The sequence below is a fragment of the Nylanderia fulva genome, unplaced genomic scaffold (assembly GCF_048542155.1).
Source record: "Nylanderia fulva isolate GAGA-0341 unplaced genomic scaffold, ASM4854215v1 Scaffold11, whole genome shotgun sequence".
Classification (NCBI taxonomy): Eukaryota; Metazoa; Arthropoda; class Insecta; order Hymenoptera; family Formicidae; genus Nylanderia; species Nylanderia fulva.
The window spans coordinates 4,343,478-4,356,185 of record NW_028189302.1 but is presented as its reverse complement, the minus strand read 5'-3'; the positions used below and the strand labels follow the sequence as shown (position 1 = coordinate 4,356,185).

Here is a 12,708-nt window from a genome sequence, read left to right as displayed (position 1 = left end):
GTAACGTAATTAGATGCGGCGATACGCGCCACTTAAGCGTACTTGAGTGGCTGCAAACGCAACCGATTGGGTCTAGTTGCTGTTAGCGTTAGGACGTGGCCGGGTTGTCGTCTCCCTCTCTCTCTCTCCCTCTATATCCCTCTTTGTCGCAGGGGCAGCGTTGTCCGTAAACGGCGACGTCGCCCGTCGTCGGCTTTAACGAACGTCCATTGAGCGGCCTCCTCGCTCCATTGAGCCGTTCGCGATAATATATTGCGAAACGGCAATCCGGTATCATGCCGGCCCTCGATGTATTAAATGTCGCGCGCGAGACTCGAAAAACCAATAAAAGCGCGGTCGTTGCGCTTTAATGCCATGCAATTCTTGTTTGTCGTTATCCGGACCTGGCTATCGTTTTCACGGTCTTGTCGGGACGATAACGCGCGATTTGAATAACGCTCGTGCGCGAACGCGCCGGGGCTCTCGATCGCGCGGAAAATAAAAAAAACGCGCGGTGCGTGAGAAGAGAGGGACGGGTGGCAGGGGGGAATGATGATGCGCGAGAGAGGAGGCTATCGGATAATTAAATCGGCCGCGACACGTAAAGGACACTGATTGACGTGCGCGACGGCTACGTTCTCTCATTATTCGTCGAAACGACATAATTCGCGCGCGCTTCGCTTTTCGACGGACGCTAAATCGCGCGTGTTGCTTTCCCGTCTCTCGCGAAAGGCCATCGATCGTTAGCCTCGTTCGATTAAAAAGGTAAAAACGATCAATGTTTTGCAAACAATCCCAGAGAGAGAGAACTATTCCTCTCTCTTCTTTTTTTTTTGCCCGTCTATCGACAAGACGTCACTGTGCTTTCGGTATATGTATATATTAATATGAAAGATTACTTTTTCGATATTCTCACATCTTTATTGCATAGCTGTGCTCTGTTTGTCATGTCAGCGAGTAATAATTTATAAGAATCGCGAATGCAATTAATCGAATAAAAATCTGTTTTACGATTATCAATATTCCGATTCGGAGCCGCAGTCTTGCAGTATCGATCTGTTAACGAGCTGCACCGGAAAATGGCAAGCAGCGCATCGTGGTCTGACGTCCATTGCCTTGTTCCGTAGGAGCGAAAGCTGATAAATTAATTGGATTGACCGTCGTGCGACTTGTCGCATACAAATCGGATCAGCGATTTAGCTGCGATCGACTGTCCGCCAATTCGTGTTAACTTTGCTTTTCCGTTCCTTAATGTTCGGTAAATGAGAGAAAATTTCTACTCGCGTGTAACTTCGCGTTTAAAAAAAATCACGGAGAATGTATGTATATGTATATGCATGCCGCGTGTTCGCTCAAGCAAACCCGCGAGGAAGCAAGATGCGCAACCTTGTCTGGTACGGCTTCGCTCATCCCGGGTTTTTGAGCCGTTTAAAGATATTACACGCCTGGCGCGCAAATCCTCCGGCGTAATTGGAACATACATGTGCGATAATGCACATGTCGGGAGAGTAGCTTGACTTGAAACCGTGAAGATTAATAAAACACGTTGCGGTGACTATATACAAGTAGCTACAAGGTCTTCTCCAAAAGGGCTACCGCACGTTAAGACACACCGGCGCGCCCGAGAGAATTACACCGTGCTACTTATTCTCTCGCAAAGAATATTACTCGTTTAATAAATAAAATATATAAATCAGAAATAAAAAAATATTACAGAAATTAGAAATATGTTTCTAATAGAACACATTTTTTTAGAAATATAAAAAAATAAGGCGCGAGATTTATACATGTAAAAAAAAAAAGGAAAATATATACGTACATGTATATATATCGATTTGTTGAACATTTATGTTTATTTTTGTTATCGAGTTGGGGATGTACCGTGTGGACTGGCCGATGTCACGTACAAGTCATTAGCGCAATAATGCGTCCGGGAGTTGATCTTTATTTTACGAGTTTTGGCACGATTTTCATTACGCGGTCGCGATCGTCAGCGAATCGTTAGCGAGTTTCTGCACGAAACACCGCGATTCCGGCATTCTTTGGCCGCCGTGGAATCTAGATCGTACGACACGAGAGAACGATCGGACGTGGGGGAAAGGGAGAGGAGGAGCTATTCCGGCTTTTACGAGGCCATAGTGGCGTATCCGTTTTGCGGGGCACGACGTGCAAAACGATCGATAACACGCTCGTAACGTTATTACTAACAGGTATACGGAGGTGGGTAGCACCGGTAATAATGTGGCTTTTACGCTCGTGGGCGCTGATACAGCAGCCACCAAAGTCAGTCGACATTTGCTACAGCACACTGCATCGCGGCAAAAAGAGATAACGCATCTTGCGATATCGAATTCTATAATTGGTATAGATATATAACTAATTAACTTTGGAACACACTTTAATAGAGCTGAAAAACAGTAGATATTTCAAATCGCTGTTTTCCACATTTAGTCTTTTTTAGCGATCTTGAATTGTTTTGTATTGTTTATTCAAAATTAATATATATTTAAACAATATTTTTTTAATAAAATGACGAATATAAACTTATGTAAGTGATTATCGAAATTATATAAGTGTAGAATTAAAGAATAACGTTTGCGACGAGACATGCTGCTTTTAAAATTAAAGTTGTGTTTATTCAGGTAGTTGAGCACAAGTTTAATCCTTAAACTCAAACGTAAATAGCAGCGTGGTCGCCGGTTCGATTGAGAATAATAGCATGATTTTAAAGGTCTTTTCTTTCAATCGATAAGAAACTCGTTGAGCTGTTTGGAACAAGTTTTACATTATCCTCTATTTATCGTTACGTTTGTGTTTTATATAATGTAGTGTATAAAAAAAATAATTATGCAAATATCCAGTATAAATGAGATATATAAGAAATGTAATTATTAGAAAAATTAACGTTTCTAATAAATAAAATTGCTAGTATAATTATGTACCAAAGTTTTCGTGCGAAAGTGAAATAAACATCACAAAATTGGAAAATTAAAATTATTATCTGGCGAAACTCTGCAAAAATGATTTCAAATTTCAGTTTTAGTACGAAGAATACAGAAATATCGATTAATAGCAGATAAAACAATAAACGAATATAAATATATCATAGATTAAAATTAAAAAAAAAGAAAGAAAAATTAATTCTCTCATGAGATACGGCGTTGTCTTTCGTCTATAAAACAATAAGTGCATTTTTTGCCCCCGACCCTGTAAATATATCGATTTCGTGTTACCCGCGAATAAACGAGAGACTAAAGTCTCTCGAATAAATCTTGGGGTATTACGAGCTTTAATGGCGTTAAGGGATTGCGGAGCATTGATACATTTAATGGTGTTTTTGTGTTGCAGGGTCCACCGCAGCCTGGACAGCCGTTCAAATTTTCAGTAGGCGAATCCTGCGATCGTATCAAGGAGGAGTTCAATTTCTTGCAGGCCCAGTACCACAGTTATCCTTCTTTTCTTTAATATCCACAAACATTATAAACTGCAGTTAATCGGGGATGTACGTAATGATTTAATTTTATTTCTTTTATAACATTAAAAAAAGAAACTAAAGTAAATTTACTACAAATCATTCAATCAACATTATAATAAAAACGTACGTCTCCATTGTCTGCGAAACCTCTTTATCGACGTAAATTTTTGTATAATTTTTCTCTTGAAGAATGCGCGACGATATATTTTATTATGATTAAATTGATCGATATACCTTTGAGTAAAAGTCGAGATATTTGTCCCAAAATTTACGTCGATCTCACTTTAAGCAAAATTATCCGGGGATCCCCGTTTTCTCAGCAAAGCCAGACATTTTCCCGACGCGGATAGCTGAGCGCGATGTAAACTCCGTTCAGCGATTAATAGTTTGTCGAAGGGAGTAAGCGAGTTCGCGCCTATAGACATCGTATCCATTAGGCGCGCGTACAAATAGCGCGTAGGCGCGCGCGCAAAACGCGCACGGACGACGACGGGCGTAGGCAGATAATTGTTTGTCCGACCGGAAGCTGTGTACATCCAAGTATGCGCACGGCCCGGAGAAGGAAGGAGCGTTTGGACACCACGTCTATGTGTATAGCGTGCACGTGTTGACGTCGCGTCACGCGCATTTGACAGATTTGATAAAAAGCGCTCGTTGGCATACAATTATTATTTCTTCTAATCAGAGTTTGGTAGAATCGTGATACGTGGAAGGATAATCGATTCCAGTTTTATACGAAGATTTAACGCGTGTAAAGTATGACAAGAAAAATGATTAATAAAATAGCGATATCGATACAACTTGTTTAAATGAAAATAAATTGTACATTTAGAAACACTGCGATGAGAACAATAACCATAAATTTCGCGGATTGAGATATTAATCACGGAAAGGTAAAAACGTGTCCGACTGCGTGAAACGGAGAGCCTATATCTCGGTCACGTGTGTAGTAATCGCGCGTGTTTAAGCGCGCAACGTGATTCTCGATAAATCGTCTCGTAAATCGTTGGCACGCCGTCAATCTGAAATAATTAATCGACTCTCCGACTGTGCGAGTATTGCCGCTTGCGTAACGAGAGTTGCCGCTTGCGAGCACGATCGTTAATACCGTGCTAATTTATCGCCTTATAGATGAGATTGCGTCGCGTCTAGCGTATACTTTGATTCGGCTTTCACGATTATTAAACGCCGCGTCGGAATTACCTCGAGCGCGCATTCTACCATTTCCTCGAATCAAATTAACGGACGGTTTCGCGTCCGGTATTACGCGGCTTTTGAATTTTTTCCTAGAACAAAAAAAAGAAGAAAGAAATTTTAAAGCAATTTTTTTCTGACTCGATAATGAAAAAAATTTTATTCCGTTTGTTTTTGTCGCTGAAGTTTTTTACGCAGTAAGATGAATTTTTATTTTTGCGATACATATATATATATATACACATTCGTATTATATACGGCGCGTTTTTAACTTAATGTCGCGAGGAAGGATGACGCGCGGAGAGACAATGGCTCCGACGATTTCGAGGGCTGCTGGATATTAATGTTCTTGTTCTTCTTACACAGCCTTAAATTGGAGTGCGAGAAACTGGCCAGTGAAAAAATAGAGATACAGAGGCATTACGTGATGGTAAGCCGGGAGAAAGATGAGAACGTATATAGAAAGGGGCAGCGCGTTTTACATATACCTATACACGTACATTACACGCGCACATATACATGGATACACACAGAATCATATAAATCACCCTGCCGTTGTTCCCGAATTAAAATGCATTCGTTTTCGTCGCGCGTGAATTCGAGAGCGATATCCACTCGGTCGTGGTTGAGCTATTTCAATTTTCGCGAGCGAATTGCGAAGAAGCTGAAAGAGACGGGAAATTATAAAAAACAAAACCGATTTGACTTTGCCGGCGAGATGAATTTTCTCCGAAATCGCGATGTATAGTAAAAACGCACGCGTAGGTACTTTTGTAACTTGCTTTTTCTCGTAGGTTGGAGCGCAATTAGAAGAAAAATAACATGTATCCGCAAAGTAATGTCAGAGGTATAATTCCGGGGTTGTGGGCGCGCGTACATACATATATATATATATATATATAACAGAAAAGAAAAACGCGAAAACGGTGAAATTATCATCGCGACCCGAGCGAGCCGAAAATACTGAGAACTGCGAAAAGAGAGAGAGAAAAACATGGATCACACACAGAGACGCTGCAGCTACACATGTGTTATCGCCAAATATATATACGCGATTGTGGAACAGCGACCACGGCAGTTGCAGCTTGCAGCAGCAGCAGCATCAGCATCGCGATGCACTCGAGCGTTACAGGCATACGAACGCATTCATTTGCCGCGGTACACAAGCGGTTTTGTCGTCACCGCGAGATTATTTCCCTCTGCACCGGGATAGCAGCCGCGCTAAACAAAAATATGGCGCGGGCTTGTCGTCGTTAAAAAAGTTATCGCCACCGCGGATGTGACGACGGGGTCTTTGTCCCGCTCTCCGATATCGCGGGTATAATACACGCGGTGCGGTCGACCAAGTGAATATTAATATGCGCTTTAACGCGTCGGTGAAAAGCGCGACGCGACGAGGATTAACTCTTAATGAACCTGCGCACTGCCGCTCCCGCGCTCGATTCTCGTATTGATTTCATATTAACTTTCTTTCCGGACGAGAGGCAGATTAAGCGCGCAAATTTTCTCGCGATTACGCCCCTTTCGCGGTAGATGTTATTTAATTATCGTTAGAGGATAATAATTTCGTCTAACGCCGCGCTATCGTTTGCATTTATATATACGCGGCTTCCTCGTTAATCGAACGCGACGTAAATTCCACAAATGCGTTTTTATAAATTATTCGCTTTCGCAATCGCGACACTCGCGATATTTTCCACGATCCACTTTGATGAAATTTATACGCAAATATACGTACATATATATTCACACAAACACATATGTACACACAAACACGTATATACACAATGGCCAGTATATAACAATTATAATCAATGTTTGTTGCGGCTGCACTAATTGTGTGTTTTTAATGGCTTGGCTGTGCACCACCCCTCCGCAATATCCCTCAATTTGGGGGCGTGGAAGGAACGAATCGGTTCGGAAGGTTAAAAGAGAGCACGTGCGAACAAAAAATCCGGGATAGATTAAACGAATCGTTATTATACATCGAACGACGCGTTTTCAAACATGATATCGCATTCCTCATATTCGCCACGGAACCCAAGTCAGACCCCTCGATTCGTTGATGTCTCGATAATCCCCTCCGGTTAATCCGGCGTTATGTTCTCTATTATATGGCCGAAATGTGCCGCAAAACTCTCTCCCCCGATTTATTAAAGCGAAAGGTATATAGAGGCTCCCCTGCTCTCCTTTATTTTGCCTCCACAGCTTTTGAATGTCGCCTGCACTTACTAATGTTTAGCTTACACGTGTGATTTCCTGCTTGTTCTGTCCAGTATTAAGTTGGAGCTGGAGAAACTCGCCCAGGAGAAGACGGAGATGCAGCGCCACTACGTCATGGTGAGTCTACAAGCTTACAGAACCTATTGCAGAACAAATCGACGGTAATCGTACTTGTCGGGGAAAAAAAAAAAAAAAAGGAACGCGCCTAAAGATGAATCCTCATCGTAAAGTCCATTTATTATCTCTTGGCGTTGAAGCGTCGCGAAATTCTACGGTTAGCTCGCTCTCGTTAAATTTGCGCCACGATACAATATTTCGATATATTAAAACGTAATTTTTTTTATGTATCAATACATATTTATAAATTTTTCTTTTTTTTAATTCTTTAACACGTTTAAATTACACGCTTCAAAAAATTGAAGTGTGTACATCTTTTGACGTCTGACTCGCGATAAAACGAATATTTGTCTTGCGATATAAAACAAAGTAATTTGGGGGCTACATCCTGCGCGCGTGCCACGTTATGCTTCTTCGCCATTGTGGCCTCTTCCGGCTTTGTTTTTCGGCTTTGTCCCACGAGAGTATATAACATGTACACGTAGACGCGGTAGAGTCGCGGCTTGCTTTCGCTCGTAGATCTTCGTTATCGCGATACACCGTCACCGTGTATGCGTCTTCATTAAGCTCCGTGAAGCGTGAAGAGGTGCACCACTTTCTTCGCGGGAGGTCGAAGAATACCGGCTTTTAATTTCACGCCAGTTGTGCCGTGACATCTCGGCATCTACATTTTTTCCCATCTATTAATTCAGACAAAAAAATGAGAAATATGTGTACGTTCGTATAGAGATGCTTATCTTAACGCGTGTCTTCGTGTAATGCGATAATTTTCAAATTGTATCTACCTATATAGTGCGTCCGTCCACACAGGAAATCGCAAATAAGATCTAGATCTAGTCTAAAGATTAAAGTGTACATACATATCTCGAAGACTTTTATGAGAAAAATATTTATCGTTTCCAAGTCGAGCGTTTTCTAAATTCACTCTGGAAATAACGATGGAATCGCTCGCGCGCGCATCTATTCGCGGCCGTAAGTTTACGGTGCGAAGTTTGTTGAGGCAAAGCCTCGCGAAGCGTGCATTATAGGCGCGCGCGATAATTTATAGGCCGTAGTCCTATAACGCGCGGCCGCGCGTTGGATGCAAATAACTCGATATAAAATGCGCGGCGCTCGCTCTCGCGTGGACGTGGCACTTCCGCCGATTCATGCCGACACGAAGATTAATCGTGCGATCGTCTCACGTACATACGTACGTACGTATACGTACGACGTACAAGAGCTGCGTTACCCATAGGTATGCTTCCCCGATCGAACGATCGATCGATCTTCGCCTAGGCTCTACGTTCGATCCCTTTTATCCCCGATGCGCGATCGATCGGCCCGCGACTCGCGCTCGCGTGTGTGACAGCCTCTAAATGTGTATACATATCACACTTTATCCCACTTTCGTTACATATATACATACATATATGGCGCTTATTGTTCTGTTCACCGCGCTGTAACGAACGTCGGCGCGAAACATAACGAAACCGCAGAATGCACTTAATCAAATTTCGATTGACGAGCACACGAAAGCATATTTATTGCGCTATCGTTCTATCGCGCCGTTTTATCATTGATGATTGATTACCGACGTAACAAGAATTTATCGTAGTATCGAGTTTAGGCCGGCGTTAACTAGCAACAGGTATGTATGTAGGTATACTCGCGTCAGTCGGCTAAACGGTTTTAGGTCGCGCGAATCATCGATTTCTACGGGTACCCGTACGGATTGCGTGAACGCATCCTTCGACCCTCCTCGTCGACCACCGGCGAACACCGGGTTAAAGTATCGCGTTACGATCTTTTACTCGGTAATCGCCTCGTAAGAAGACCTCTCATCGTTCTTCGTCGTCGGATTACGATGATTTTCCCGAATCACTACCACCGAGAGTAATACAGTCGACATGGGAGGGCATTTGCTCTCCTTGTGAATAAACCCTGGAATTTATTTGCAATTTTATTTGACGTAAAAAATATCAAAATAAAATAATAAAAAATTGAATTTGAAAACCTAAGAAAGAATAATAAGAAACAAAAAAAAATTTTTTTAATCGCGCCTCTCCCTGGAGAAAATTCTACGGACGTCAGTCGAGAATATAATAATATACGGTTCCCCGTGAATTTTTCGCGACGTCGCGGCGCATCTCCAGCTGCTAAAGCGATCGGACGAAGGATGACTGGCAGACGAAGGTACACACAAAGTCGTTATATACCGTACTACGACGCCTTTACGACTCTTTCGTGTAATTGTCGAGAGCTCGTGGACTTTTACGAGCACGCGAATCGCGAGCGAGCGCTCGCTCGATACCGCCCGATACATACATTAGTACAAGTACGTCCTTCGTTTCGTGTTTCCGTTGGCGAAGTGCGCCGCAGTCGAGTGACTCTCCCCGAACGTCTCCATTAGATGTAAAAATAACATTGGGTACGAGAAGAAAATCGCGCGCGCGTGTTCGGGGGATGAGAGACAGAGAGGATTAAAAGCCCTTCGCATCTCGTTGAATTTACCGAATCATTACGCAGTAGCATGAATACGCGAGCGTAAATAGTTACATTCGTGCCTGTACATATATATATATATATATATATCGTCGTGTGGTATGTTTTTCTTGATTAAATCAAAGCTTGGAATCGACCGCGGAACGGGGCTACATCGAGGGCGAAATTTGCAAGTCGTATGCGGTCAGAGTCAGATGTCGGCATCGCTTAAAGTGTGTTCGTAACAGGAGCGATTTCCATTGAGGGACGACGGAGCGTACGATAAGGATCTCTCTCCCTCTCTCTTTGCGAGAGAGAGGGAGTATGTAGATACCGATCGTGATCGATATCGTTCGGATGGCCGAGAATTGAAAAGAGATTGTGGGAATCGTTTTCGCACAATCAAATCGGTCGCGAATCGGAGCCGAGTACCGCAATGGAGTAAGTTTTCAGCTATAATAACGATCCGAATCTTTTCTCGACACACCGCTTTCTGGTGAGTGGATGAAAATTCAGTTGGATGTGAAGGCTCGATTTATTTCCGCGACTTTAAGAGCAGAGATGAAAAGACGCGTCGGAAATAAAAATACACACCGAGATGATGCTACACTGGAAAAAATATTTATGTAAAATTACATGATTAAGCTAGGTTTTTTTCCGACCCAGCATAATCATGCAATATTGATACTTACATGGAAGATTACAGATTATATGTAATTTCATATGAAATATATTCTTAAATATTTTCAAGATTAAAAATATTTCACTGAACATGTAATTACACATAGGAAATGTTAGGAATGTATAAATGCTATAAAATAATGTTATAAATAAAATAGATAAATACTTATAAAATAAAATTTTAATAAAGTAAAAATGGTAAATTTAAAATTACATATGATTTTTGCATAAAAATAGTAATGTTATCTATATTTTACATGTATTTTCACATTAATATGTATTTTCACTTTAAAACAAATGGAAAAAAAATTACAACGATAAGCAAGTAACTTTTCCAGTTCTGAGCTAGTAATTTCCATGTAAAAGTACATGGATTTTTTTCAGTGTATTCTTTCTCGACTACTGGCGCATAAAAAAAAGATTGCGCGATGAAATGCGTATAAATATTGAAAGTATGGATAGTGTCTCTCGATAAATACTGTTATCGAATTTATACGTCTTCCCCTGTTTACGCTGTTTCACTACTTGGATTAGATGTCTCGACCACGGGAGTAGTGTTTCTAGTTTCGTGATAATTAAGATCTTGACCTCCCAACAGTCTCCTTCGCCAGGTCTATTAATTAAAGGCCAATTACTTCATTGAAACGGACTCCGATGTGGCGAGACAATCTCCGTCTGCACTTTTTAACTGTCATCCTCTTTCTCTCCGTAAATCCGCCCAAATGCCACGCAAGAAAGAAAGAAGCCGAGCTAAGTTCCAGACGTTAAATACGCGAAAAAAGAAGACAATTTATTTAAAAAAATATAAGATATCTCGGAGCGGAAAAATATACGACGAGAAATACGGGAAAAAAAAAATATATATATATATATATATCGCTAGTAGATTTTTAAATCGCTTTTCTCTCTTTTTTTATTCTTCCTCTCGCGGCATTTTAGCGTAAAATCGCGATGAATTTAAATATATAATTACGTTATCCTATACGCTAACGTAGGTTACAAGCTTTCAACGAAATTATTATTTTCGCAAGAACAGAACCGATTGAAATATACATTTCGCAATTTATTGATAATGCTCGTGAGCGCGAATGGAATAAAAATATGGGCGAATTAATTTATATTTAAAAGCAAAGCGTGTGCGCGCGGCCAAATTTCTCTCTACATTTGTATTTTCTCTATATACATTGTAGCGCTCACAATTTACAAAATAATCGTAATTTCGAAGATAAACCGCGCCGAATGAATATCGAATTATTAAAACAAACGGGTTTAATTAATCACGGCCTGTCCGAAGCAGGCTCGTAAAATATTCATTCAGACGAATTTGCTCACATTTAAAGTATTAACGATAATTCTACCGCATTGCGCGAAATAGATATATATGTATGTATATGTATATATTTTTTTTTATACGTATATATTACTGTCGGGGTGTCTCGCTAAAATTGTGAACGTCGGCGAACATTCGGCGGGTTCGATATAGCGTGAGACCGTCTTCGACCGCGTTTCGGTCCTCCTCTTCTTTCCCCTTAACCTCCGTCTTAACGGGCGTTTATTACATTTACGGTTCCCCTTATACCGTATCCGCGAGAAAAACTCTAAACCGACTGTGATGTCGTAGCTGCGCCGATATATTAAAACGCGGTTTAGTGCGCTCTTTTACGACCCCCGGGCAATAAAGTCCGTTTCACAACGGTCGTTGATTCTGCCGGGGAATAATGCCGGCGACTATATTCAAGACGCTCGTTAAAATCGCAAACTGTCGGATTTTCTCCTCTCCTCCTCGACGATTGTCGTTACACGCTCCTTTTTTTCTCTCTCTCGGCGCGTGACCGCATCGACGCAGCATTCGCGAAGAATATATCGACAATAATAACTTCTTCGTTCTCTCGCTAAGTACGCGCGAACGTTTATTCCGTCGCGAATCTTTACGACCGGAAATCTCATGCGTGCGAAATGAGAACCGCTGCACGGTGAGCGAATTAGTTAAAGCCAGAGCCCCGGCTCTGAGTCTTGTACACACGATGTAGAAACGATGTTACGAGAAACCGGTCTTTGCTCGACACTCACACGCACACGTGTATTCTGCGCTCGCGCGCTCGCATACAAGTCGTCTCTTCTCTCTCTCTCTCTCTCTCTCTCTCTCTTCACCTCTCGGAGAAGAAGGCGGCGAGAGAGCTGTTCCTTTCTCGTCTTCCTTTTTCTCATTTTCTCTCGACGCGCTTATCCCTCTTACCGACTGGCTGCGGTCTCGCATTACGGCTCAATTTGGTCCGCTTTTCGTAATCTCGTAATCTCATTTGATCGATATAATCTCAACCCTGCAATCGCAAAGGGGCTCTTAAAGGATCCTCAGCGAGGCGTTCTTCCCGCGCGGCCGTCATTACGGATTCAAGCAACATCTTGGTGCACGAAACTCGATAATCCGATTAATCATGCGGCTTTGCCTTTTTTTTTTTTTTTTTTATCTTAAACGTGTGATATTTATACGCTAATTTTTCTCATTATTTGTACTCGAATCGCGTTACGAATACAACCATTTCGCGCTGAACCTAGCGTTTTATCAACGAGATAAA

At 41.7% G+C, this 12,708-nt stretch overlaps 1 protein-coding gene across 9 annotated transcripts in view; it reads left to right on the top strand.

The window, feature by feature from the left end:
• Positions 1–12,708, top strand: part of LOC114936804 (protein groucho) — a 90,068-nt gene that overhangs the window by 40,554 nt on the left and 36,806 nt on the right. For 5 of the 9 annotated variants that reach the window (XM_085486655.1, XM_085486647.1, XM_085486651.1 and 2 more), the window contains 2 exons: positions 3,328–3,426; positions 6,926–6,988. In XM_085486655.1, the coding sequence (XP_085342781.1) occupies positions 3,328–3,426; positions 6,926–6,988 (162 nt within the window). Of the gene's footprint in view, positions 1–3,327; positions 3,427–5,014; positions 5,079–6,924; positions 6,989–12,708 lie in introns of those variants that run through there. The other 4 variants (XM_085486648.1, XM_085486652.1, XM_085486654.1 and 1 more) reach the window with 2 other exon arrangements.